The 23,794-nt window shown below is 38.5% G+C and overlaps 1 protein-coding gene across 4 annotated transcripts; it reads left to right on the top strand.

Moving 5' to 3' along the window:
• The first annotated feature begins 277 nt into the window (after positions 1-277).
• On the top strand, positions 278-15,503 carry LOC106174488 (zinc finger protein Gfi-1). 4 transcript variants are annotated; one of them, XM_087008975.1, is made up of 4 exons: positions 278-732; positions 6,391-6,597; positions 9,288-9,893; positions 13,196-15,503. In XM_087008975.1, the coding sequence occupies exons 1-4, from the start codon at positions 627-629 to the stop codon at positions 13,513-13,515; spliced, it is 1,239 nt and encodes a 412-aa protein (XP_086865101.1). In that variant the 5' UTR covers positions 278-626; the 3' UTR covers positions 13,516-15,503. The 4 variants fall into 4 exon arrangements, with proteins under 4 accessions (XP_086865101.1, XP_086865103.1, XP_086865104.1 ...); XM_087008977.1 differs by lacking the exon at positions 278-732 and adding an exon at positions 2,032-2,711; XM_087008978.1 differs by lacking the exon at positions 278-732 and adding an exon at positions 2,866-3,166.
• Positions 15,504-23,794: the final 8,291 nt, after the last annotated feature.

Raw genomic sequence — 23,794 nt, 5'->3', positions numbered from 1 at the left:
ACGGATCGACAATTGTGGTCCGTTGTTACGTACGCTTGCGGTGTGTCACACTGAGCCCATCCACACTCCCAAACCCACCTGTTTTGTCTCAGAAATCGACAAGTAAGCCAATCATTGAAATCTACACACAGTGATAACAACACCTTGACATGCGCAGATTATCAAATCAAGAACCCGATCACCATGGCGACCGGGAATGAGTGATGGCTTGACATGTTCGGATCAATCGGAAGGCCCGCCCATTAATAACAATCACGTCTTAAAAACCAGAGATAGGCAGGGCTAGCGAACAGATTGGTTGATGCCAGGCACGCGACACTGATTACTTTAGATTGGAATCAAACTATAGGCACGCGCAGTCAGTAGAACTCAGTGTCCCATTCACAGAAGCAGGCAGAACAGCCAGCAAGGAAGCATAGCTTAGCCATACGCTTTAAGAGACCGACGAGATAAACCAGTGACATTTAAAAAGATCGGAAACTCACCACTAAACCTATTCAAGGCACCATAAACAATAGGAGATTTTCCACGATTCTGTGCCGTGTGGGTTTCATTCTTATCCGTTTTGAGGACATTTCACCCGAACTACAAAAGTGGAGTCCATATTAGGCACCCGGTTTCCAATAATGCCGCGGTCATTTTTAGTGAAGAGTAAGCGGGCCTTCAGTCACCACGACCCGGCCAATGAAAACGTGGGCAGTGCTTTCTCCCTTGTGCTTCCCAAACCAACAGGTGAGAGATTTCTCAGAGTAATTGACCGTACATCAGTTTACAGGGGTGTTAGATAGATAAGATTGTCTATGACGTGACGGTGGATAGATTACACCGCTTGGACTAAATCGTCAACAAATAGCTAGCAAGCTTTAGTAGCAGAGCTCTGCACAGAGCAACATATATAGCTGTTTATTCTTTTTCGTATTTTTAACAAAACTTAGCCCTATTATCTCTCAATATCTGTATGTTTATATTAATGCATTTTTGTTGGAAAACAATTAGAACGATGGAGTTAAGCTATCGCTATAGTCTGTAGATTGCCGAAGTCAATTGTAAGGTGCGGGCATTATTCTTCTAGCTATACCATGTGCGTCGTGAGAATTAATTAATCAAGTTTTATCAATGCCCCAAGTCCGTGTGTTACGTTCGTTAGGGGTGGTCACTGGATAGTATGCTGTCAGGAAGAGTACTTAATGTTCCCTACTGAATATATTTATCCATAACTTTTATTTTCTATTTGGAATAAACGACCCGTCATGATTCATGATATGAAAAGCAGAAACCTGAAACTACCTCAAATCATTTTCATCATTATAGTCATTTAGCTGTAAAACGTATGATGCAGGCGGAAAATATCCAAGAAAAAACTCACACACAAAAAATAACAAGTATAATAAAAGAAATATGTATAAAACGGAGCAATCAGTTAATCTTTGAACTGAGCATAGATAGATAAAAAATCTGAATATCTAAATCTGACCGTTGAAAATGTAATGTTTTGAAAAACATGCCTCATAGTAAATTGGTCAGCACTACTCGGTATATATATATATATATATATATATATATATATATATATATATATATATATATATATAAAGTCATGATCTGTTATACCACTCGTCAGAGAGAGAGAGAGAGAGAGAGAGGCAGGCCTTTAAGGAAAAATATCTACAGTTAAAATGAACAAAATAATTATAAATACAAATTGACTCAGAATAACGCAATATTTAAAGCAAGTTACACAATAAATCTCATGGAAAGTGACCAGTGCCTCCATGAATGATTTAGGTACAGCTGCATCGCTGACGATGGCAATAGTGACAAATGTGAGATAGACAATACTTCATGTAGCAGAAACGTGAAATTCTAACTACATAGCGCATTTTTCTCGATGGAGGGATAACACATGGAAAATAAATCATATTTTTTTGTATTAAAGTTCATTCCAGAATGTAGATGAAAATAAGACGAAAGAAACGATCTCAATTACATAAAATGACATACTGAAAAATCAACTGGTCCTACTACATTGTATATAACAGGTACATATATCAATAAGATTTTTCACAGTGCGCATCCAACCATCCAACTTGCGTCGCAGTTAGTCGCCCGCGTGATTTATACAACTTTCAGTCCTGATTGTAAAAACCTGATAGTTTTCACGCTGTTCTTTTTTTTTTTAACCTTCCATACATGTACAGAACCCGCATATCCGAGCACATCACGCATTCATATTTTCCGTTGTACAGATAGAGACGTATCGTTTTAATATAACAAGGTTGCTTTTTTTTTTTTCATTTTCTCCATTGTTAATTTGCTCATGAATTTTTATATTATGGATTGTGTTTGAAATTCAGGACAGAGGAAATCAGAATTCTTACAATCTTCATCATGCACCGTGATTCAGTATATTGAAAAAGCCAATAAATGGTTTTCACTTTTGCCCAGTTTAAAACCTTCCATATTTACCTTATGTCACTAAAGCGGACGCAAGTCGGATAATAATAGTTATACCGTCTCATACACAATGCATGTGAGTAATTTTAGAGGCGTGATTTCTCATCTCTGTCATCTTCAATCATTGAACAAAGAGGACGTCCTTACCAAACACACGGGTCGTCATACTGAATAATTTACATTTATCTGTTCCCAGGCCAGTGTGTGTAGGAAACCTACTCGTACTTCCTTATATACGAAAAAAGGTTAAAGTGAAGGTAGGCCGACGGTTTAAAATGTATGTTCTGAATAGAAGAACTAAATAAGTTTATGAAAGACATATGTACAGCACAACCGTGCAACAATTCGCATTTGACATCCTAAATCACGCCGCGAGATCAGCCCAGCAGTGCACAAGGGTAAGAACAGCTGAGGTCCAACTACGCATTGATCGTGATAACGTGCACTTCATTCAGTAAATCATGGCAAGTTGATCAATTATTTATCGTCCTTGTGAAAGTTGGGTAATCTTCGTCTTCACACCTTTGTCCAAGAATAGGCCATTACTTGACTGACAAGACTGCAGGACGCTCGGGGTCGCGTGCTAGACTTTAAAAATGAATTGCGGACGCGTGCGTAAAGTGAGCGTAATTTGGATGGTCCGTTGAAGCCTAGGTTTACCAAGTAGTAGCCTCGGAGAGCACCAAGTTTAGTGCATTATGTTGTACTGAATGTAAGTACAGTTGGTTAATTGATCAGGAAATGTTGTGCATGCATTCGTATGAAGTTATATAATGTCGATGTTAAAAACAAGGAAATAAAAAATAACTTAATCTACATTCACATATCGTCATCTGAAAACCGAGATGAATTACGCATGGGAAGGAAAGGGGAGATTTGAAATATATAAAAACGGAAAGCCCTCCCTTGTTCAAGGTGATTTATGATGTACACGCCTCTTCACTTAGCCGATGTGTTTTCAGGGACTAATTAAGATATTGGAATTAATAACCTATCCGTACACTCCTTTCAATGACTCACACCGTGTTTACATCATCATGTGTGCCTGTTATGTCAGCACTAGGTCTCGGAAAGAGTTCACGGAGGGAGAGTCCCGTTATCAGGAACGTGTTAGGCCCGTTTAATTTTTCGACCAAGATCAACATAAGGGATACGAACTAAGATTGGGGGTTAATTTTAAAAGAAATGCCCTAAAATATGCATGCTAGATGCTGGTTGAAGTAATACTATGCAAACACTATGCAAAAGTAACGCAAGAACTGAAGCTCCCTTTTTTTCTGCTGATTGACAGAGTAAGAAATTAAGCGAAAGGTAGTCGGTCCATCGAGGAGACCTCTTCGGGGTGGAAATTGCAAGCACTCTCCTTCAGCCTCTTATCCAGTTGCAGAGCCTATAACATGGCAGTAATAATTCCACGTAATGACCCCTAATCGTTGCCGCACAACTACGGCGTCGATAGCTAATAGAGTCGGAAATGAGATATATAATCATAAATAGTTGTTGAGGAAACGTTTTCGCCCAAGACTAATTCTCTTCTAATTTTTGACACGGGGGCCTGAACTGATTATGAATTATAAATTATCCGTTGTCGCCGGAATAATGTCTTGATCTCCCATGCAGACATATGGCATTGTTCGACAACCGCTGAGTTGAAGAGTTCAGCTAAGAAACCCCACTAAGCGCGCCCGCATACGCCGATCAGCGAATAAATTCGGAAAATAATTAAGCCGGAAAAAGCGCCGTTCTTTTGTGCGGGTGAAGTTTTTGCGTTGCAGTGATATTTTCCTATTTTTGCTCAGTTTGTTGTAATGGAAACACAGTGCAAAAGGCGGGCGGGTTCTTCAAACGCATTAATCAGAGTAATACGCTTTGCTTCGGGTGTATGATAACAGTATCAAGAAGACACAAACATGGCGGGCTGTTGAGAAAACACACACTTGTTGAATACATAGTTGACCGAAGATTATTTATGGAACGACGAAGCGTGCTTTGTCGTGCGCCTAACAAAGGCCTGATTCCCCCACAAATTATCCTCGCGCGATTTACTCGCTTTACCTTAATAACTTCTTAATAACTGCATTCCCCAAATCTTAATAAACCTCATAACAAAACATTCAACTAAATTGAGGAATCTTGTCCTTTCTTTGAGTAGTTTATACTGCGGCAAAATAGAATGAACGGAAAGGAAGAAGAAAGAGTTACAACTTTGGCAATGTAAATATTACTTTGCCTTTGAATACCTCATGATCAGAGTGAAACCGCAGATTTTGAAACGGTAGTTACGCCTCGCTCTGTTTCTGTTTATTTGTGCGCCATACCACGACTAAATGAAGACAAGTTATGAATGAAGAATGTTCAAACCGTTTAAGAATAAGAAGCTTTTGACAAAAGACAAAGCTAAGCGTTGATGTTGGCGATAATGAGGGGAAATATGAGGACGGTTTCATCACGCTAGAGTAAATTACAGATATTCCTCTTGTTATTTCTTCACTGGGCAGTCTTACTTTATATTTGTTGTAACGCAATCGTTCATGTTCAAAATGCTGCCGTTAGCACAGCGCTACCGTAACGGTAAGTTCGGCACAGCCATGCCGTTTAACCATTTAGATTTAAAGATATTTAACCAAAGAAAAGGTGTGGTAGTGAAAGTGTTCGTTTTACTGTTACTATTATCTAGGTTTCAGATTCTTTTTTAGAAATATTTCAGTGATTAATTAGTCACTGGAAGCCTGCTTATTAACAAATTCACTTATGATACAGTCATGACATTGTTACGTGGAAATTAATATCCGCTCTTCTTGCTTGAGGGAGAAAGAGAAAAGATAATTTGATGCTGAACTATAAATTGATACTTTCATGAATGTAACCTGACATGAAAATTACTTAGATTTCTCCGAAGATAATTTATCGCCGATCTGTCGCGATGGGTGAATGCCTTTTTTTACAGTGTATTCTGAAGCACCGTGTCTTTTTTAAATGTTTGATAAGGCAATTTAGCGAGTGAAAAGCTGTTATGAATAGTGTGCATATGGATTTGTGCTTTAAAACCCGCATCATGCGTGATGCATGGTAATAAAAATTCAATAGAAACAACCAGTGTCAACCATCACTGAAACTTGTTATTTTCCACTGATTTATTTATTTATTACAAGAGGTGCATATCACAAATTCTGCGCGGCTTAGGAAACACTGGCAATATCATTTATTAATAATCAACAAATAATATAATATGCAGTTTTTTAGGCTTTCTTCGAGGAAAAACATTTTAATTCCTATCGTTTCATGCGATATTCGACTCGCAGGGTTTGAAACGACTCAATGCGAAAAGGGCTGAATAGAACTACTAATTATCAGCATGTACTCTCACCATGCAAAACTAGTCTTTTTACACAAACACGTAAATAGGTCGTATTCAGATTGAAAAGTACTCTAAAAACAAAAATGGCATCTAAACTGAATAATAAATTGAACAAAAACACTACTGTTGTCCACCAGTAGGGAAATAAGCATCCAAAACAGAAGCATTTCCATCTTCTCTAGATCGATCTTCAAATCATATCAATGTCAATAAAAATGTTTACGCAGATAGTTATGCAGTTGTGTATTTTACGGTTGTCCCCATAAATAATTTGAAATACTGGCTGATCGGACAGAAGTCGTCATTGTCCCTAATAGAAATAAAAATGAAAGCCACTCAGCGGCAAGTACCAGAACATCATTTTAAAATGACTGGTAGATGATGTTGTTTCGGATGGGTGACTTTCCCTTCGCCTTGACGAGGCTTTATTTTGGGAAAATCAACAACTTTTCTCCAAGTGGAATTCACGTCGTACACCATGACAAATTCAAAGATATGAAAAAAAATCTGCGGTGTCACCCTCAGTGTCACAACGTCTTTTCGTCCGATTTTTCCTAATGCTCTCTATTTTATTCCAGATATAAGCGACATCCGAGTCGGTGGCTCCAGTCCCAATAGTAGTGGCGGTTCAACCAGTCCGATGTCTCCCCCCATTAGCCCGTATCCGACCTTCAGGACGTCTCCGCCCGCCGCGTTCGAGGGAAGTTTCACCTTGAAACCCTTCTATCTTCCATGGTCAGCCGAAGATTACATTTATTCTCACCTAGCTGCTGTTGCCCCCAATGGTAAGTAATGACAGATATTAGGCCAAAATACTCGTTTTAATAATACTGTTTTTGTATTATCTTTTTATGTTTATTATTATTTTTTTTTTTAGAAAAATAGTAAAAAGAAAGACCAACCCAGGTTCTGGTTGAATTCCCGCAGTTAATTGTGCCTACCTTTGTGAACAACGTAACGAACGGTTGTAGATTCTGTAGTAACTTTTACACAAGTGACCGACATGATGGATTGCTTTTACCCCAAGAAAGAATGTATCACTTAACAGATTCGTTACCGAATTGTGTATGAGTGTGTACTATGTCATAATTTGTAAGAAAAAAATACATAATTGAATTCTAATTCTAATCTCTTTCACACACACGCACAAGTGCGTGAGTTACCATGAATTCACTGCCACCAAGTACTCCATCATTTCTATTTCTCTCACTCTCGTGACTAGCCGAGAGTCTTCCAATTTTTACTCTAACAAAGAGAAGTACGCCTGCGAGTCCATTACACCAGTGTTTCTCACGCCGCCGGTTCCTCGGATCAGATATTTTTGACGGACAACACTGTAATTTGTCTCCTGTGCTCTTGACGGATTTTCACCGTGGCTCTTTTACCATCCCATATATTTTCTTAAGTGCGCGTATCAATTACTGACATCGGTGCGACGTGCAATTCTTACATTATTGATATGAAATGGGGCTCTTATTTCAATATGTCTTACATGATGGATAAGCACTAACCCAATACAATCATTGCTCCTTTCAAACTGTCAACGACAATCTTGTCGCCGCAAGTCGGTTGTCGTTATGTGCTCCCTCGGGTGTCGTTATGGCTGACAGTTGACACATTACATATATAAAAGACAATTTTCGCTTGATCACTGATTGAAGCGACGAACAGATCGACGTATTGTGCTTTCTATTTCTAATCACACTGCGACATTTGGGGTCATCTAAGCTCTGATTTCTTCAGGCTGAGGAATTAGTTTTTTATTCGTCCCTTGGGATGGAATTATGTTCAAGCTTCCGAGAGACAGAGACAGAGCGAGAAAGAGAGTTATCCTGTGTGTGTACCGAGAACTATGTACGCGTCGATCTTCAAAGCGGATGGGCAGAAATCTATTTCAAAAACAATTGTATCTTGCCATACGTCTTCCGAAGAACACGTGCTTATTTTTTCTCAGGCCTTGACGATCTCGTGGGTTATGTTTTCTGCCCCCGTGGGGTGAACGAAGAAAGTTATGAATGAACGATTTGAGCGCCTCTGGATAAAGAAATTACCTTTTCGCGTGACGATCGTATATTTGTGAAGGTCCCAATTCACAACGTTGCAAGCGCTTGGAGGTTTTGCATCAAGTCACACCTTCAATTGATATCTACCTGTAGGCGCTCGTTTTTGGACTCGTTATTTCTTCTTATTATTCAATAGCCATTAGAAAAAGAAATCCTATATATTTTCATGCAGTTGTAAGCTAATTTGTTAATAATTGTCATTAAAATATTACGGAATCTTGTTCTCTTGCTTCTTATTATGAGTGTGATTCTCGCATCTTTTGAAACATAAAAACTGAGGCCAAGCTGTCTTTCTTCTTCGAAGCCCCTATCGATCAAGTGTATGCTTGTAATTAACATATAAGTCCCCATTTACCTATCTTGGCTGACCAACTTTACGATAGTCCACTACTAACTACATTTATTTCATTAATGACGATTCCATTAGGGAAGCTAAAGTACTTGTGGGACTGCAAGACGTCTAAATGAAACCCTCATTTCCGTGCGTTCACCAGTGACTCCTTCAACAGAAAAATAACGCATTGCTTAAATATGAGACTAACTTACTATTCAAGCTATATTCTAAAAGTAGTTGTAATGAAGCCATTCAAAACTCAAGAAGGGGACCTTCAATTTTCTAAATTCATTTAATTAGTGCGATGTTATATTTTTTCCTATATAAGAATGTTAGGTGTATAAACAAAGTTTGTAAATAATTTCTTGATAGACAGACACACGTACTTATGAACAAGATTACAAATTATTCAAATAAAAAACGCCTGGATGACTTGTCTTTACAGTATTGTAAGGTTAAAATATAACCATCACTTATCTATATTCTCCTCAGTTCACGAGTAAGATGAAATAAAAGAATCCATCACTAAACAATGTCACTGGAAAAGTACAGTTCATTAATCTTAATATTAATTATCAGTATCTGTTCTTTATCGCTATGAGCGTGATCTGATTAAAAAACCCAACATCTTAGGATTGCCTGTTCTAGCAGATTTTGCTTTTGGATAATGAAGATTCGTGTAATTCAAAATAATGGTGTCCTGTTCCAAACAAAAGAAACGATCGTTTTATACAGTGGATAAATTACATGGATCCGTACAAAAGAATGAGAAAGTTCCTGTTTTTTTAACGAGCCGCAGCAAAATTAGAAAAAAAATGTACTTGTTTCTTTATCGCAGGTTGAGTACCTTTATTAAAAGTGTAAATGAATATTGATAGTAATTCAGCTGACAAGTAATTAGATCTCAAATTTGTTCTCAGCTGGCCAAGTGAGCGAGTCCAACCGTAAACAGTATGAACACCATGAACATTACAACATTAATACATGTTATATTTAATTTATCTCGACAATGTATATTAAGTATTCCAATAAAAACCAAAATTATTATTATAAATATTTCAAACAATACTTTTTTCAGCGGACCAACTGCGAACTCTTATGAAGGAATCCGAGGGGAAATTCAGCTACACTGATATATACAGAACCTACTTTGCCAGCCCTGCCTTCAAAACAGCACTGCGGGCACTTGACCAACACTACCTATGGAATACCTCCCAGCTTTTAAAACCGTCTGCTGAGGGCGCAGGGGGAAAGCACCTGACTAGCCCGGCATCAATTTTACCCTGCAGCGGTGGCGGCGAGCACGGCGCCCTTCTCAGCGACGACGGCGTCTATGGCGAGAACGCGTCCGGCTCCTACGAATGCGTCAAGTGCAAGAAACTGTTCAGCACACCACACGGGCTTGAGGTGCACGTGAGGCGATCCCACAGCGGGAAGCGCCCGTACGCGTGTGATATCTGCAACAAGACGTTCGGCCATGCGGTCAGTCTGACCCAGCATAGGGCAGTGCACACCCAGGAGAAGACATTCCAGTGTAAACAATGTGGGAAGACATTTAAGAGGTCGTCAACTCTCTCCACCCATCTTCTCATACACAGTGATACCCGGCCCTACCCTTGCCAGTACTGCGGTAAACGATTCCATCAGAAGTCCGACATGAAGAAACACACTTATATTCACACGGGTAAGGAGTGCATTTTTTTAAATTTTGATTTATTTCTTGAATTTTTTTAAATATTTGATGTTCTTCCCTTATTTGGCAAATAACAACTGTATGCAAATAGAGAACGTTAAGTATGTTAGTTACAAATTTACAAAATTGCTCGGGCAATCTGTTCTGCAGTTTCTGAGTCAAACGTTAAGAAACGCTGCCGTATTCACACTTGAATTGGGTTCATTATAACACCAATTAACAAAAATTACTATGATAATTTGATGTAATCTACGTTTTTCGTTTCGTTTTATCGGCTTTGATGTATTATTTTTGTCAATTCACGCCAACACTCCACGCGTGTGTACTTCGTTTATAATTAATATAATGATAATTTCTTCTTGTTCATTAATTCATAATTACGTGGTTTATCTTTCTGGCAGTGCATGGAATGCCGTGGAAAAAGTTGTAGTAGTAGTGATAGAAGAGGTACTGATTGTGCAAATAGAGCGTGTCGTGCAATGAAAAAATAAATTGTTAAGTTGTAGATATAAGGTATAAAACGAGAACTATTCAGGAAAAACTAGCAAGTGAAAGGGATATTTTAAGCGACCATTAGATCCCATCGCTATAAAAACAAAAAGGTTAAAACAAATATCAGTTCATCATTTCATCACTCAAAATGTTGACCTAAGAGTTCTCTCTCTCTCTCTCTCTCTCTCTCTCTCTGTGTGTGTGTGTGTGTGTGTGTGTGTGTGTGTGTGTTTGCGTGTGTGCACGCACACACACATGGCATTTATGGAAAGTAGTTGAATATAAAATCTCCTTTTGGCAAAACTTCCCTTGCTGTGGTCCATTGAAGCAACATCACATCTCAGGGGCAGCGAACATTTTTAGAATGAGAATTGTACATGTATACATATACGCAGTCATTTTTATCACCTTTCAAACCTAAATAGTCATTTCAGGATGGATGCAGAAGGTCTGCCGCATGTGTTAACCGACACATTAACTCCGAAGCAAGGGGAAGAATGGCCATATAATTTCATTCCTAGCAATATGAACGTTGATCTAAAATCACTTAGAATTGGCTTTGATTGCTTGGATGTCGATGGAGGTGTTTGGCTCCGCAATAAAGGCCCGTTACTGTGTCCCCCAAGTGGCACAAGTTTGCTAATTACAGGAGGCATTGTCTTATCTTAGTGAAACCAAAGCACGCTGTTAAAGCCCCTGGGTGCACGATCGCTGACACGTATTACAAAACAGAACATAGTCGTTTCTAAATCCATCTCACACAAAAACCATGGGGGCTATGTGTAGCACCGCAACACGCTGGGAACGGCGGGTCTCTATTGCCACCTTTTTGAGAACCGGAGCGAATACGCTCACCTCGACTTGTGGGCCGCTCTTTTCTGATAGTGAACAGATCTGGTGTCTCGGGCGTAAACGCAATAATTCCGTACACTTAAAAACCATCAACCACGCTCCCTAGGACCCACCCCGTGAAAGTACAGAGTCTAGAGGCCTTTATTCGAACTCGATTTTGACACCCAGAGTTACCATGTACCCGCAATCTGATTTCTGGGATGAATATGATTAACACGTCTTGCAGTCTCTCCGGACAGGCCACTGCTCTAACTTAACACATACCGCAGTTGTAGCGCAGACAACACAGAAGAGAAGCGTGCGTACCGCAGAGACCAAAATTTCAACAGATCGATTCTCCCTTCTTCGTTATATGTTCATGCCTTTCTGTTCGACTCCCGTTTCCAGCTGGTCCAGTGAACGTGGACCAATATAATCCGGTGGAACTTTTTGACGTCATTTTTGGATCTGCTGTTTTTATCATTGTGCCCTGAATATGATTATAATAAATTAAGGTCAATGGCCACTGCTATCTTTCAGTAAAAAAAAAAAAATTGGACTGTGTGAGTGCATATGTGATAAAGAATAATATTTTTGCAATCAACACGAATTAACATGTATGCTTTAATGCATGCTTTATAATATTAAAACACAATTGTCATTCACAAAGATGTTGTTTTATAAACTTATTTGCATAAAACGTAATTTGTGGCACAAACTAGCTTTCCATACACATGTGCCGCTTTCTCTCTTTGAAGTTGATATGCTTATTTGCAGCTTGCTAAGAATATACATAATTAATAATAAGAGACAGTGATGCACTGACATTTGTTTTACCATCACTATCTGTCATCATTCTCTCTGTCTGTATGCCATTTGGCACACAGATTTGAGAATGTCAACGCCGAACAGGACTTACTCTGAATGGGTACATGTAAATATCACAAAAATGAAATTGGAATCAATGATCTGAAGTTGAAAGTTAAATGACCGAGACAAGATAAACAGACACATATTTAGGCACTGCGTAACAAGTCAAATGATTCAATGGACCAAATGCAAATCAAAGTCAGGCTTTGAAAGCGGTATTCACAAACTGATAGGCTTAAATAGCGCCTTACTAAAGTACTTAAAATGAGCTATAACTTCTTGAGGAATGTTTTTAGGATGACGTAGGAAACCATTTACAGAAGGAAAATCAGCACGGAAAATCCTTCCTTCCTTCCTTCCTACTCTTAAAAAGATACTTCCTCTTGTCATAAACCACTTCCTCGGTTGAAGATGTCTCACTTCTTAGCAAACAACGCCTTCCCACTTAATACTGTGACTTCACATCCCATCGCTACTCATCGATTTTCCATAGAATGCTCTAAGTCGTAATGTAATGGACCAATACTAGAATTAGCTAGGAGATACTTATTGAAATAAAGGGAATTAACCGCCGTTCATTCGAGTGGAGTTAAAGGACTTGATGCTCGGATTAATAAGGCCATTAAAGCTTCCGCTGTGCAGCGTTCGTCTACACACGCGGCGGCGTACGTGCTAAATAATCACTGGGATAACTAGTAACACAATCAACCTATAGAGAGTCGGCTAATTGCTCCTAATGGTCGATCATGCCTGGTTCGAGTGTAAAAGTGTGCTTTTTGTAATGAGATGATCGAGAATAATACAAAATAAATTAAGTCTCATGTCGGAGGGGACCCGCTGGTGCCTGATATAATTGAGTGAAAAGAAGTTGGAAGTGCGTGTACAAGTCCTCAGGGTGAGGATCACGTGGTTTACGATGACATCATAGCAAGAGTGTTTCATCTGTCAACGACGACACTGATTTTATAAAAGAAAACCCTTGATGTTCATTTCTTGAGAGCTCAAATCTTTTTTCTTAAGTTGTATTTATTTCCCAACAATGGTGATGGAGATGTGATGCAAACTGCAATTACAACAGTTATACAACTTTTTTTTTTCAGGCGAGAAGCCCCACAAATGCATGCAGTGCGGGAAAGCCTTCAGTCAAAGTTCAAACCTGATAACCCACAGTCGCAAACACACTGGATTCAAACCTTTCTCCTGCAACACATGCGGACGGGCTTTCCAGAGAAAAGTTGACCTTCGACGCCACATGGAGACGCAGCACACAATGGACGCCGCCGCTGCGTTGAACGCGGTCAATTTGGCTGCCGCGACGACCCACGCACACACTCATCCGCCTGTCAGGCAAGCCTCGCCCCTTCTCCGCCAGGCAGCCTCTCAACCGTTACAAATTTCTCCTATGCAGAGAGTAGAGTAGGTCGGCAACCCTTGATGGGAATGAGGCTACAAAGTTTCGGTGCTCGCTGCCACTGAGAACTGTTTGATTGTAATGCTGTTCTCCAGACATCTGAATGCAAAATCGCATTGACATTCATTAACTTGAACCATACGGTGCCTAGTGAAATCCAAGTCATTCCGCAAGGGTACGATCACCGAGCGTTTTGTGAAGATGTGACAAAAAGAAATCCAGCTGGAAATTCCACTCTTTTATTAGTCTACGGAGCATATTATGCCTATATGCTAATTTATTGGATTTTTTTATTTAACTTACTATGTATGTATGTATGAATATGATATCATTATTTATCATAATTACTTGTGGTCGCTGTGAAAAATAAAAAGAAGATCCATCTCTAACCTCAGGTATCTCAGTTTTGGGATAAGGCAGCAATTATGATTAAACCAGACAAACTAATTATTGAAAACATCAGAAGGTTAATTTAAAAAGAAGTTAGGTTTCGTGTGTGATATTATAGAAAATAGACAAAAGGCAGTATATGCTATTCGAATTACCATTATTCTTCCGAAAAAAAGAAGAAAACTGCTGTATCATTTCGAACCAGTACTTCCGTAATACATACTAAATACTCTTTGACAACGCGCGGACAACACTGCAGCTTTGGCGTCTCTGGAATATGCAATTCTTGACATTACAGTCTGTGACTGTATAAACGCAACTTTTATATATAGCTTTTAAAAGTATTGATATCTAAGATTTTAATTAATGTACATGTGTTATGACTTTTTCAAAGTTTAAACTATACATTATCGGGACGTCAAGTTCACTGTAAATATATATAGTATTGGCTGCGGGAAGAAATATATAGCAGTCATTTGTTGTAACTCTGTTTTTGTAGGAATGTTCGTTGAAGTGTTTTTGAATTTTATCTTGTAAATATACTTTGAATGCCAATTTTTTGACACGGTAATATAGTAATATAACATATAGTATTACACATGCTGTGTGCTTTGTTAGAATGATGTATTACTTTTTGGCAATTGATTTATTTCAATTGAAAATGCGGACAATGTGTGCAATATGTAATATATTTATGTATAAATGGTTTTGATAATGGACATGTCTTGTTGAGGTAAGACGAAATCGTTTTCAAGACGAATATAGTTTACCATCAGTGATACTGCATGGCACCGAGTTTACATTTTCCACAACAAGGGACTGTCGATTGTATAGAACCATTTGTGCTAAAACAGTAGAGCCGCCAATGACGTGTGCGTCCCCCTCTCTATGTGGGGCTAAGAAAATTGTGGTGTCTTCTGTTATGGTATCGGGTTTGCTTAGCGCTTAACATTGGTTGTGTGTGGAATTGATTGTTTTTATTGATCACCGATATTCAAGCAGTGACCTGGGATCAAGGCTTTTAGGAAATTTCGATAGTAAAGCTTGGTAAACAACTTTTAATCACAAGATGACATTATGCTTGCTTGACAACTACCTTCGGGCGGCTTCATATTTGTAACTCTTTTTTGAGGGGCATTATATTTTTAGTCCCGATTTCAAGACTAATGTCTTATTAGACATCAGTAAACATGGTACATTCTGATTACCTAAACTTCCAAACATAAAACGTCGATGCACGGTGCTCTAATATAGTTATGTTGTTGTTATCTTCTTGTAGCAACTTCAATGGAGCTGAGGCACAAAAAAATTAGCTATAAGATTAAACAAGTCTGTCTCCTTAAAAGCCTTAATATTGAAAGCAACGTAACGTTTATACATTTTATAGATGTGATTTATGCAAGCTTTGGATGAGATGCTCATTAGGATGGGATTTTTGTATCGCTTAGCACTGCGGAGTATGAGACACTTTTGGTATCTATGCAGTATTATATACAGGGCCGGCGACGGCAAAATAGCCAGAACATATTGTAGATGCTTTTTGCTGTTATTGTTATATATATCAACATCATCATCACTATTGCTTATTAAAATCCAACGGTAAACCATTTTAAGAGTTTTAATGAATACTTTTTTCCAAATATAATTTTCTTTGTGTTTTTCATAACTTTGTTTTTGCTCTGGGGTTTGGTCAGTTTTGTCACTTTTGCTGGTATTGCCAATGTGGCATTACGGGTAAACTAAACTAACATTGGTTACAGTTTGTATTTCTGTGGCTTAACAACAAAACACCATGTCATATACTTTTTCCTTATGAATAACACAAACGTGTGATCGGTCTTAACACGCTGTTTTATTGTCAACGCTCTGGGACAATTGTACGTGAAATTAAATATAATATTTGAAATATACTAGTTACATCACTTAGTTACATCTATTTGTTTGACAAGCTATTTAAAACAAAATAAAGAAAAAAGTAATAAAAAAACCCCTTAAAGATGCATAAACAACGTTGCCAAATTGAATCACCTTTCAAGCAGTCAGTATCCTATAGCAAGTGTGATTATGAATATTTGATGCCAATCGATTGGACTTCGATTCGCTCTTTAACCCACAAGAGGCCCAGCAAAACAAACCTTGTGATTTTTGTCTGTATACGACTGGTGGCATTTCAATAAAACCATTCATATGAAATAAATCAGACCATGAATAGCCTCATGTCTCCCAGTTCGTAGCAGGTGAGGGAAATTAATGAGGGGTGCGGAGTAGAGGGAAAAGGAGTGCGCGTGCCGATATTTGGTCATTGGCACGTGGGTCTAACAGGTGTGTCCAATGCGTCTTTTTGTTGATAATAGAAAAAAAAGGAGAGCACCTGTGGTAACCAAGGGTGGAGGTCCAATTGACCAACGCGGACCCCGATTTAATCAATTCGGAGATGCGTCACCATAGTTTTTGTGACGTACATCTTGATTTGCATTTTACATACGTGAGTGAAAGTAAGGAATGCCAAAATAAATTTCTGAATAAGCAATAACTAAGTAAAATAAATGAATTAGTAGATTTCCTTTTATCTATGGTATTTTGTCGGGCGCATCCGTACTCACATAACACGAGAAATTGTTGAGAAGAGATTTTTCGAATCTGAAAACAAAAACATTACATTGTTATCTTATATCTTTTCGTTTCCACTGATGGCGAAAGCTGTGCGAAACAAGAAAAAGCATTGTTTGCGTAATATGTATAAATCTATAGCTCAGGGCAATGTCCTATTGTTGCTGACAAACGCAGGGCAAAGAAAAAAGACGCATTAAATGAACTTTGTTTCATAAAAAAATCGTTTTCGTTTGATTTGACGGCTATGACTGTGAACTTTGAAAAGATTTAACAAAATACACAGTTTTGGAACAAAATGTTCTACTATAACACGCAGACCATAAAATTAATGACGTCAATATTTCATTGCAATTGTTCATTTTTTTGTCAATGCACAATCAAACAGGTGTTCAATGCATAAAAGATACTGAATTGTATACACACAGCTGGGAACAGTAAGAGAAAACAGAGAAAATTAACTAATGAGAGCCAGCAGAGCTTCAGAAGACTTCATCATTATTCCTTGACCAAGTGCCAACAGTAACATTTAAGATCATTATATACCAATCCGTGATCAACAGAGAGAAAACTACGGTGCACATAACTTATTGGCAATTCCCCTAACAAACGGCTTACGGTATCTAAACATTCGACTCCAAACAAAAACGAAAAATGATTTCCCATAAATTGAATCAAAACAACCCATGAACAATCTGCTGAACAAGCCAAACTTGGAACACAAACATGTGGTGCATAAACCCCTGTTTTCGAACCCTTAATTGCCTGTTTAATTATTGATAGATTATTGATCGAAGTGGCAGGTGTACTGATTGAGAGATCGATTAAGTTAACGCAGAGGAACAAATCTACGCAATAATGCTACTCCACAGACGGGCTATGTCAACCAGATAAATCAGCCTGGTCTTTTGACTGAGCCAGATAAAGTATAGATTTTGGGAGTCGGACAGACGGCGTGGACAATGGCAGTGATATTGGGCCACGCGAGTATGTAGCCAAGCTGGCGAATATACTGGATATAAAGATAAAAATGCGCTGTGCTGTTTGCTGCTGCAGAAATTATGTACTGCTTTTTCGATAAAAAACATGGTTTTGCATCATATTGTTTTTTTATTTTTAATTTACATTATTTACATTACATTCATTTTTGAAGACAAAAATTCACAAGATCAAAAGAGATTTAAGATTTAAGTCGTGAGATTTAAGTCATCATTGGTCCATGTTTACAGCCATGAAATTCCACCAAGTTTTATTGTTTTTGGTATTGGTTTTTGGCTAACGCGACACATCTCAGCTTTTTATGATGCCGACGAACATAATATTTCACAACACAGGATTAATAACATCTCAGTACTAACCATAGCATTTCTTCGTGGAATATAGACTTAAATAAACATAAAAAGCATAAGTAGTATAATCAGGTATAGAATTATCTAGGTCAGCGGGGACAGAGCAGAGCAGTTGCCAGTAGTAGAAAAAAAGATAAAAATGTCAGGAAAAGTAAAGAAGTTAAGTGAATGCATTTTAGTACCAGTACCGATAAGCCAAAGCATCAAGCTAATGGTATGCAGCCAAAGTAAACACATGCAAACAGCACTAGTGGCCAGATGTTCTCGCAATGTTCAGCTGAAGATAGCACAATGGCAATCTGCAAGAGAAAGTAATAATTGTGGCATAATGAAGTGCAACACGCTCTGACTACCAGTGTCAATGCTCGTGCGAGACTAGAGGGCGGATTTTGAACATTCAGGTTGACTGCTCAACGCCATACAGAAAATGTTTTAATGCAAACATGATGCCTTTCTGGCTCATATGCTGCCTACCGAAATGAGGCAAGGGTCAGGCCAACGGTGCCAAATTTATGCAAATCGTGAAACGCATTTTGGCCGAACTTCCATGGGCTGTTGAATTACATTTATACAGCGAATATTCGATCTCGATGTATAGAGTTAAAACTATGGATATTTTAAAACATTTGTAAGTCACTCTTGTTGAAACGAGATCGGTGAATTTACTTGGTCGTAGGCAGGTTAAGGAAGGAAATGCGAACAGAATCTAACTTGCTTAACTTAGGTAGTCTGATAGCTTTCTCTTGTATGGTTCTGCGTTTTTGAGTTTTTGGCTTAAGTGTGATGGCCTCTCACTAAGCCTTTAAGGTATAATTATACATGGCCATTATGCACTGAAAATTTTACAGTAGGGGACAAAGTAGATTGTTAAATAAGATAAAGAGATAAAAAGAAAGGATTATCGAAACCTCTTTCAGGAGAATGTTCACGGTAGCTTCCCTGTGTAAATGCAAACTTCTATTTAAACAATAAAGTTTTCTAGTCTCTTTGCCTGCAATGTGTGTCTCATGACAATAGAATGACCACATGCACATCGAAGATTGACTCCAAACATTCAATAAAATCACCCTGTGAAAATCTGTACGCTGTCAACTATTGACAACACCGGGTTCAAATCAATGGCGGCCACAACGTGCACAACATATCATGGTACAACATAATGCGTTCCGAGATCAAAAGGGGTGACACCAAAACCAAGTTCTGTGAACCATTGCTCTGCCTGTGGGCTCCAAACTACGAGCCGACAAACACACAAACAACGTGTCTCCAGACAGCGATCTAATCCACTACCGGCCCACAGGCACCGCGAACGCGCTCTCACTGGAGACACGTTCAATCACGAAGTCGCATGTTCCCCGATTAGGACATTGTCCCCAAAGAAAAAAATATCATTTTTGGAATCTGTGATTTCCTACGGTTTGTAACGATGGTTGATTTGATGTCGATCAAGGCAAAGGGAGGTCAAGACCAAGCCTTTTCGCTGTCCGCTTGGATGCCTCTACGGTTAATTACAGCAACGCTAAAGCTCCCAAGTCTTACTAATTACGGTTCCGGAACAGGCTGAAGAGACGCTAAGGCGTTGTTAATTAGGCTAGGGCCACATTGGGAATTCACAGCCTGTTCAAGCTGTATACTAGTCTAAGTTGTCGAAACATGGCAACGAGAATTTTTGTTATTTTTGCTGCCGTCGTCGCCATTTTTACATGGTGGCTAAAATAGTGTTATGATACAATGTTTTTCTATGGCATGCCACCCATTGACTATACACATTTTGGAAATTAGCGAACTTGCAAAATATTTCATTTTAAATGTTGTTTCAACGGTGTTCGTGTGTGTGCGCGCGTGTGTGGGTGTGTAAGGTATGTGTGTGTGTTACTGCAGTATCATAGAGTTTATACATGTACGATAGACAGGCAAGCACGTCATAAAGACAGAGATAAATAAAATATCCAGAGAGATGAAATTGTCTCTTAGCTTACTTTACAGCTTTTCTTTGGTGTAGGATTTTTGCTCGTTTGTCCAGTGCTTCCATGACGTAAGTATTTTCGAAAGTAGAACCAATCCGCTATGTTTCGCTGATTTGCTTTATTTTCGTATTTCTCATTCCCCCTCCGTGATTACAAATTTATAAAAAATTCTCAATCACAAATTGATATATTTCAGTAACTATTGACTCTGATGCCCACCTAACAACCAAAGCATGTGAAGATTTCAATCAAATCAAATATTTTGCAAAATCATTTCGAAGCAAGATAATAATATATGGTAAAGCCAAGGTTATCAATTGTATAAAATGCCAAATTAGGTTGCTATACTAATACACTGCAAGCCGTAAGGACTGCAATCAAATCTGCTATTTTGAAGTTCAAACAATAAACATTTTCAAAACAAATCAACCTTTCCATCATAGAAATGGAGCATTAGCGTCAATTAGAAAATCCCACCGCCGCAACACTATAATTCTCTCAGGCCAAACTACATTACCCAAAAGCACGGCCGCCAGAATTAAAACAAAACAACAATTTTATAGAGAATAACTTTTACGCAGTGCCTTTCCCTTGATTTACTGCACTTAACCACGCAAGTCTGAGTAAAAATATATTGGAATTACTAAAACAAGGGAGCGGTGGCGCCTCGGCCGCCTTGTAGAATCCCAGTGGGTTTTCCCTCTAATCTGCTAAAACGCGCGACACAAAGAGAGAGTCACATTGTCCCTAGTAACGCACGCAGGACTGCGACTGTGACAGTGCGTGTCACTAGCCATATCATTAATCGTAATACAAAAAAATAAGGGATTTGATCAAATTGCTTGTAAATGGGAACGTCTCTCTCCTTCCACCCTGCCTCCCTTGTGACTTCGTCCTCGCTGTAGATCTGTGTATATGGTTTCGAGATAAAAACCGTTCAAAATCATGGTGGGAGTTCGCGGACATAAATCAAGAAGATATCATTAGCGACTCACATGTAAGTGCAGCGGGAGATAAAAAGCACTGAGAGGAGAGAGGGAAAAGTCAACATAAAAACGCCGAGGAAAGATGATGACATTTCTTCAGAATGAGGGAACATCTGACAGAACAGCAAAAATTATTATCAAATGTTATCATTTGGTCCCTCTCATGACGGCAAGTCTCTCATCGCCGACTGCTGTGTCCCCTGTTATGACGGTGTGATTGAGTGCAATAAGCAAACTTTAGAGAGATGACACGGCGGAAAAGTTTTTTTTTACTAATTTTTTAAGTCCCAACTTTTTAAAATTACATTTATAACAAATCCCAAGGAAAATTACTTGTCACAAAGGCATTACAAAAAAGCAAGAAACGTGTGATGCAAAACAAAACTATCTCATGTAATCTCTTTAACATTTCTTTCTCTCTCTCTTTCTCTACAATATTCTATTTTAATAACTACTGATATGTTAGTAGTTTACTAATCAGAATTAATACATATACGTACATGTACCAAAGTGCCTTTACTTAAAATTCACTTAAAACTGTGGCAATAACTAAGCCTGCAGCGGGGCATGCAGGCAGTGCAAAATAAATAAATAAATAAATAAATAAATAAATAAATAAATAAATAAATAAATAAATAAATAAATAAGGAATATGATTTAACAAATAAATAGAAAATATTTTTAGATTAATGAATAAATACATTTTTCTTTGATCACGAACAAAAAAGGGAAAAAGCTGGCGGAGCAACAACAAGATAATTTCACGAAGTCACATATATTCCAGGCATCTGCACAAAAACTGAGAAAACAGAAAAAAGGTACATCTACCCAGCCGCCCGTAAATCATGAACAACGACATTTTTGATGTCGTTCTGCGGCAAAAGCCGTTCTGGATATTGTCCAGCGTTTCAAGGAAATTAAATTACTTCTGTCAAACGCCAATCTGGGAGACGTTTGTGTCAAACCAATATCTCCAATATCGCTTGTAATGATATACAAGGCCCCGAGTAGCAATTAAGAAATTGTGACTTTGGCACGCGTAGACATCAGCAGTATTTGCTTAGTGTTTTGAATTCCCAAGAGGATCATGAAGTGCCAGAGATATTGCAGCGATTTTGTCACGGAAGACATGAGAATCGCTCTCGGGGCTTTGGCGCACCAAAAACATTGCACATAAGAAAAAGTGTTCAATGAAATACATGGGGAGGAGCAAAAGGAAAATACAACAAATGTCATATCTGTTTATCTCATTGGCTCTGCTGTTCTTCTTTTTAGTATGTCGATTGTGTAACGGGAACATTTCAATGAAGAAAACAACATGACAAAAAGGTAGATTCGCAAGCAACATTAAAATCTCGTACATGTAGCTCGTTTTTTTTTTTTTTTGCTTCAAACCAAAAGACCAGAAGGATGGCGCTTGATTACGGGGATTGTAATCAAACTCCTGTTGTCTGAAGCTGAGCCTAAACCGTTTTAGAGAAGCAAAAATGGTAAGAACAGGGTGGCGACAACGTAACAAATTCATTTTGCAACGTCCATGATTTCCCTATAAGATTTCTGGTCCTGCATCGTTTTGAAACCTTTTAAAGGAATCTAAAATACATGAACACGCTGTTTAAACCGTGTCATTTAACATTCATATTGACCCCACCTTTCCCTAAAATGCTTTAAATGTGTAACTCATACTGGACGAGTGCATAGTGTCGTTATGGACGAGTGTGTGAGTACGCTTGTGTATGCGCATAAGTGTGCACGAGACAGTGTGTGTTTCGCATACATACAAGATAAACGTTTATTCAGCATGTGGCGTGCCCAGCTTTTGCGGTCGTTTTCGCCATCCACACCCCTCCCCCATCTGTGCTCACAATCACTCCACTCTCAAGTCAGTTCATCATCATCGAGGCACATTTTTAGCTCGAGAATTTCAAATCCGTTGTTCAGCAAATGTAAATCTCACAGTTTCGAAACTACCTAAGATTACTCTAGGGAATTCCAGCACTCATCGTCTGCTACATCTCAACAGTTATGTGACACGTTTTCAAGCCACCTCCTTGTCGCTAAAACAGAAGCATGAAAACAACTGCTTCTTTTTTTTTTAGTTGCCGGTACGACTCATCCACAGATGTTCTCAGCCATTAGGAGAGAACTCCGTGTTCCTTTAACAAACGCACCGCACCGTGTTCAGTCATACATGAGTTCCATTCACAGTAAAGAAGGGAAAAATTAGTCAACGCGTTTTAAGCCACTTAGGAAATACATCAGGTAGTGTGAAGGCAGCAGTGCGTTAATTCCCCGCCTCACATAAATGGTACTACGCGTTTTAACTCACGTTTGGCTAGTTGTATTCCACGTCGGTGAAAAGCTAGCTTTCATTCAAAGACAAAATAATAGTCTTTACAACTTTTTTAAATGTAAGCCGATATCTCTCTCTCCACCGCTTTTTTTGGCATTTGGCATAATAATGCGCGTTCATTCCCCGCCTCAGACAAATGGTGTTACACGTTTTAAGCCACGGTTGGCTAGTTTAATTCCACGTTAGTGAAAAACCAGCTGTAATTCATAGACAAAATAGTAGTCGTTACAACTTTATTAAATATAAGTCGATATCTCTCTCCCCCCTTTTTTAAATTTGGCATAAGATATGCGATTTGTTTGAAAGATTTTTATCTTAAAATTTAATAAACTATATTGAAATAACAATAAAGCAAGAGCATTTTAGTGCTTTCTAAGTCTGAAATGACAGAAACGTTACAAAATTGAATTTTAGCTAGCAGGCTAACACTTTCGGTTTTCTCCGTAGTTTAAAGATCAATTTTGATCCTTTATGTGCAAAACTATGTACATCTACATTACCAGCTGTTTTAGCTCTCCACTTCAAGGAGAACTAATATGTTGGCGACTAAAAACAAAACTGCTGTTGGAATATGATGCAAGTAACTTCCGATCGCACTGTCACCGTCAAGAGTTACGGAAAACAGTGCACTAA

The sequence above is a fragment of the Lingula anatina genome, chromosome 3, assembly GCF_051362555.1.
Source record: "Lingula anatina isolate TDL-2025a chromosome 3, LinAna3.0, whole genome shotgun sequence".
NCBI lineage: Eukaryota > Metazoa > Brachiopoda > Lingulata > Lingulida > Lingulidae > Lingula > Lingula anatina.
The sequence above is the reverse complement of the archived record's forward strand: the minus strand, read 5'-3'. Positions and strand labels throughout refer to the sequence as shown.

Bases quoted from the DNA above. Each gene is read 5' to 3' on its own strand.
- LOC106174488 (XM_087008975.1), top strand. From the start codon at position 627: ATGCCGCGGTCATTTTTAGTGAAGAGTAAGCGGGCCTTCAGTCACCAC. The intron at 733-6,390 runs GTGAGAGATTTC...ATTTTATTCCAG, and splicing joins TGTGCTTCCCAAACCAACAG to ATATAAGCGACATCCGAGTC. The intron at 6,598-9,287 runs GTAAGTAATGAC...TACTTTTTTCAG, and splicing joins AGCTGCTGTTGCCCCCAATG to CGGACCAACTGCGAACTCTT.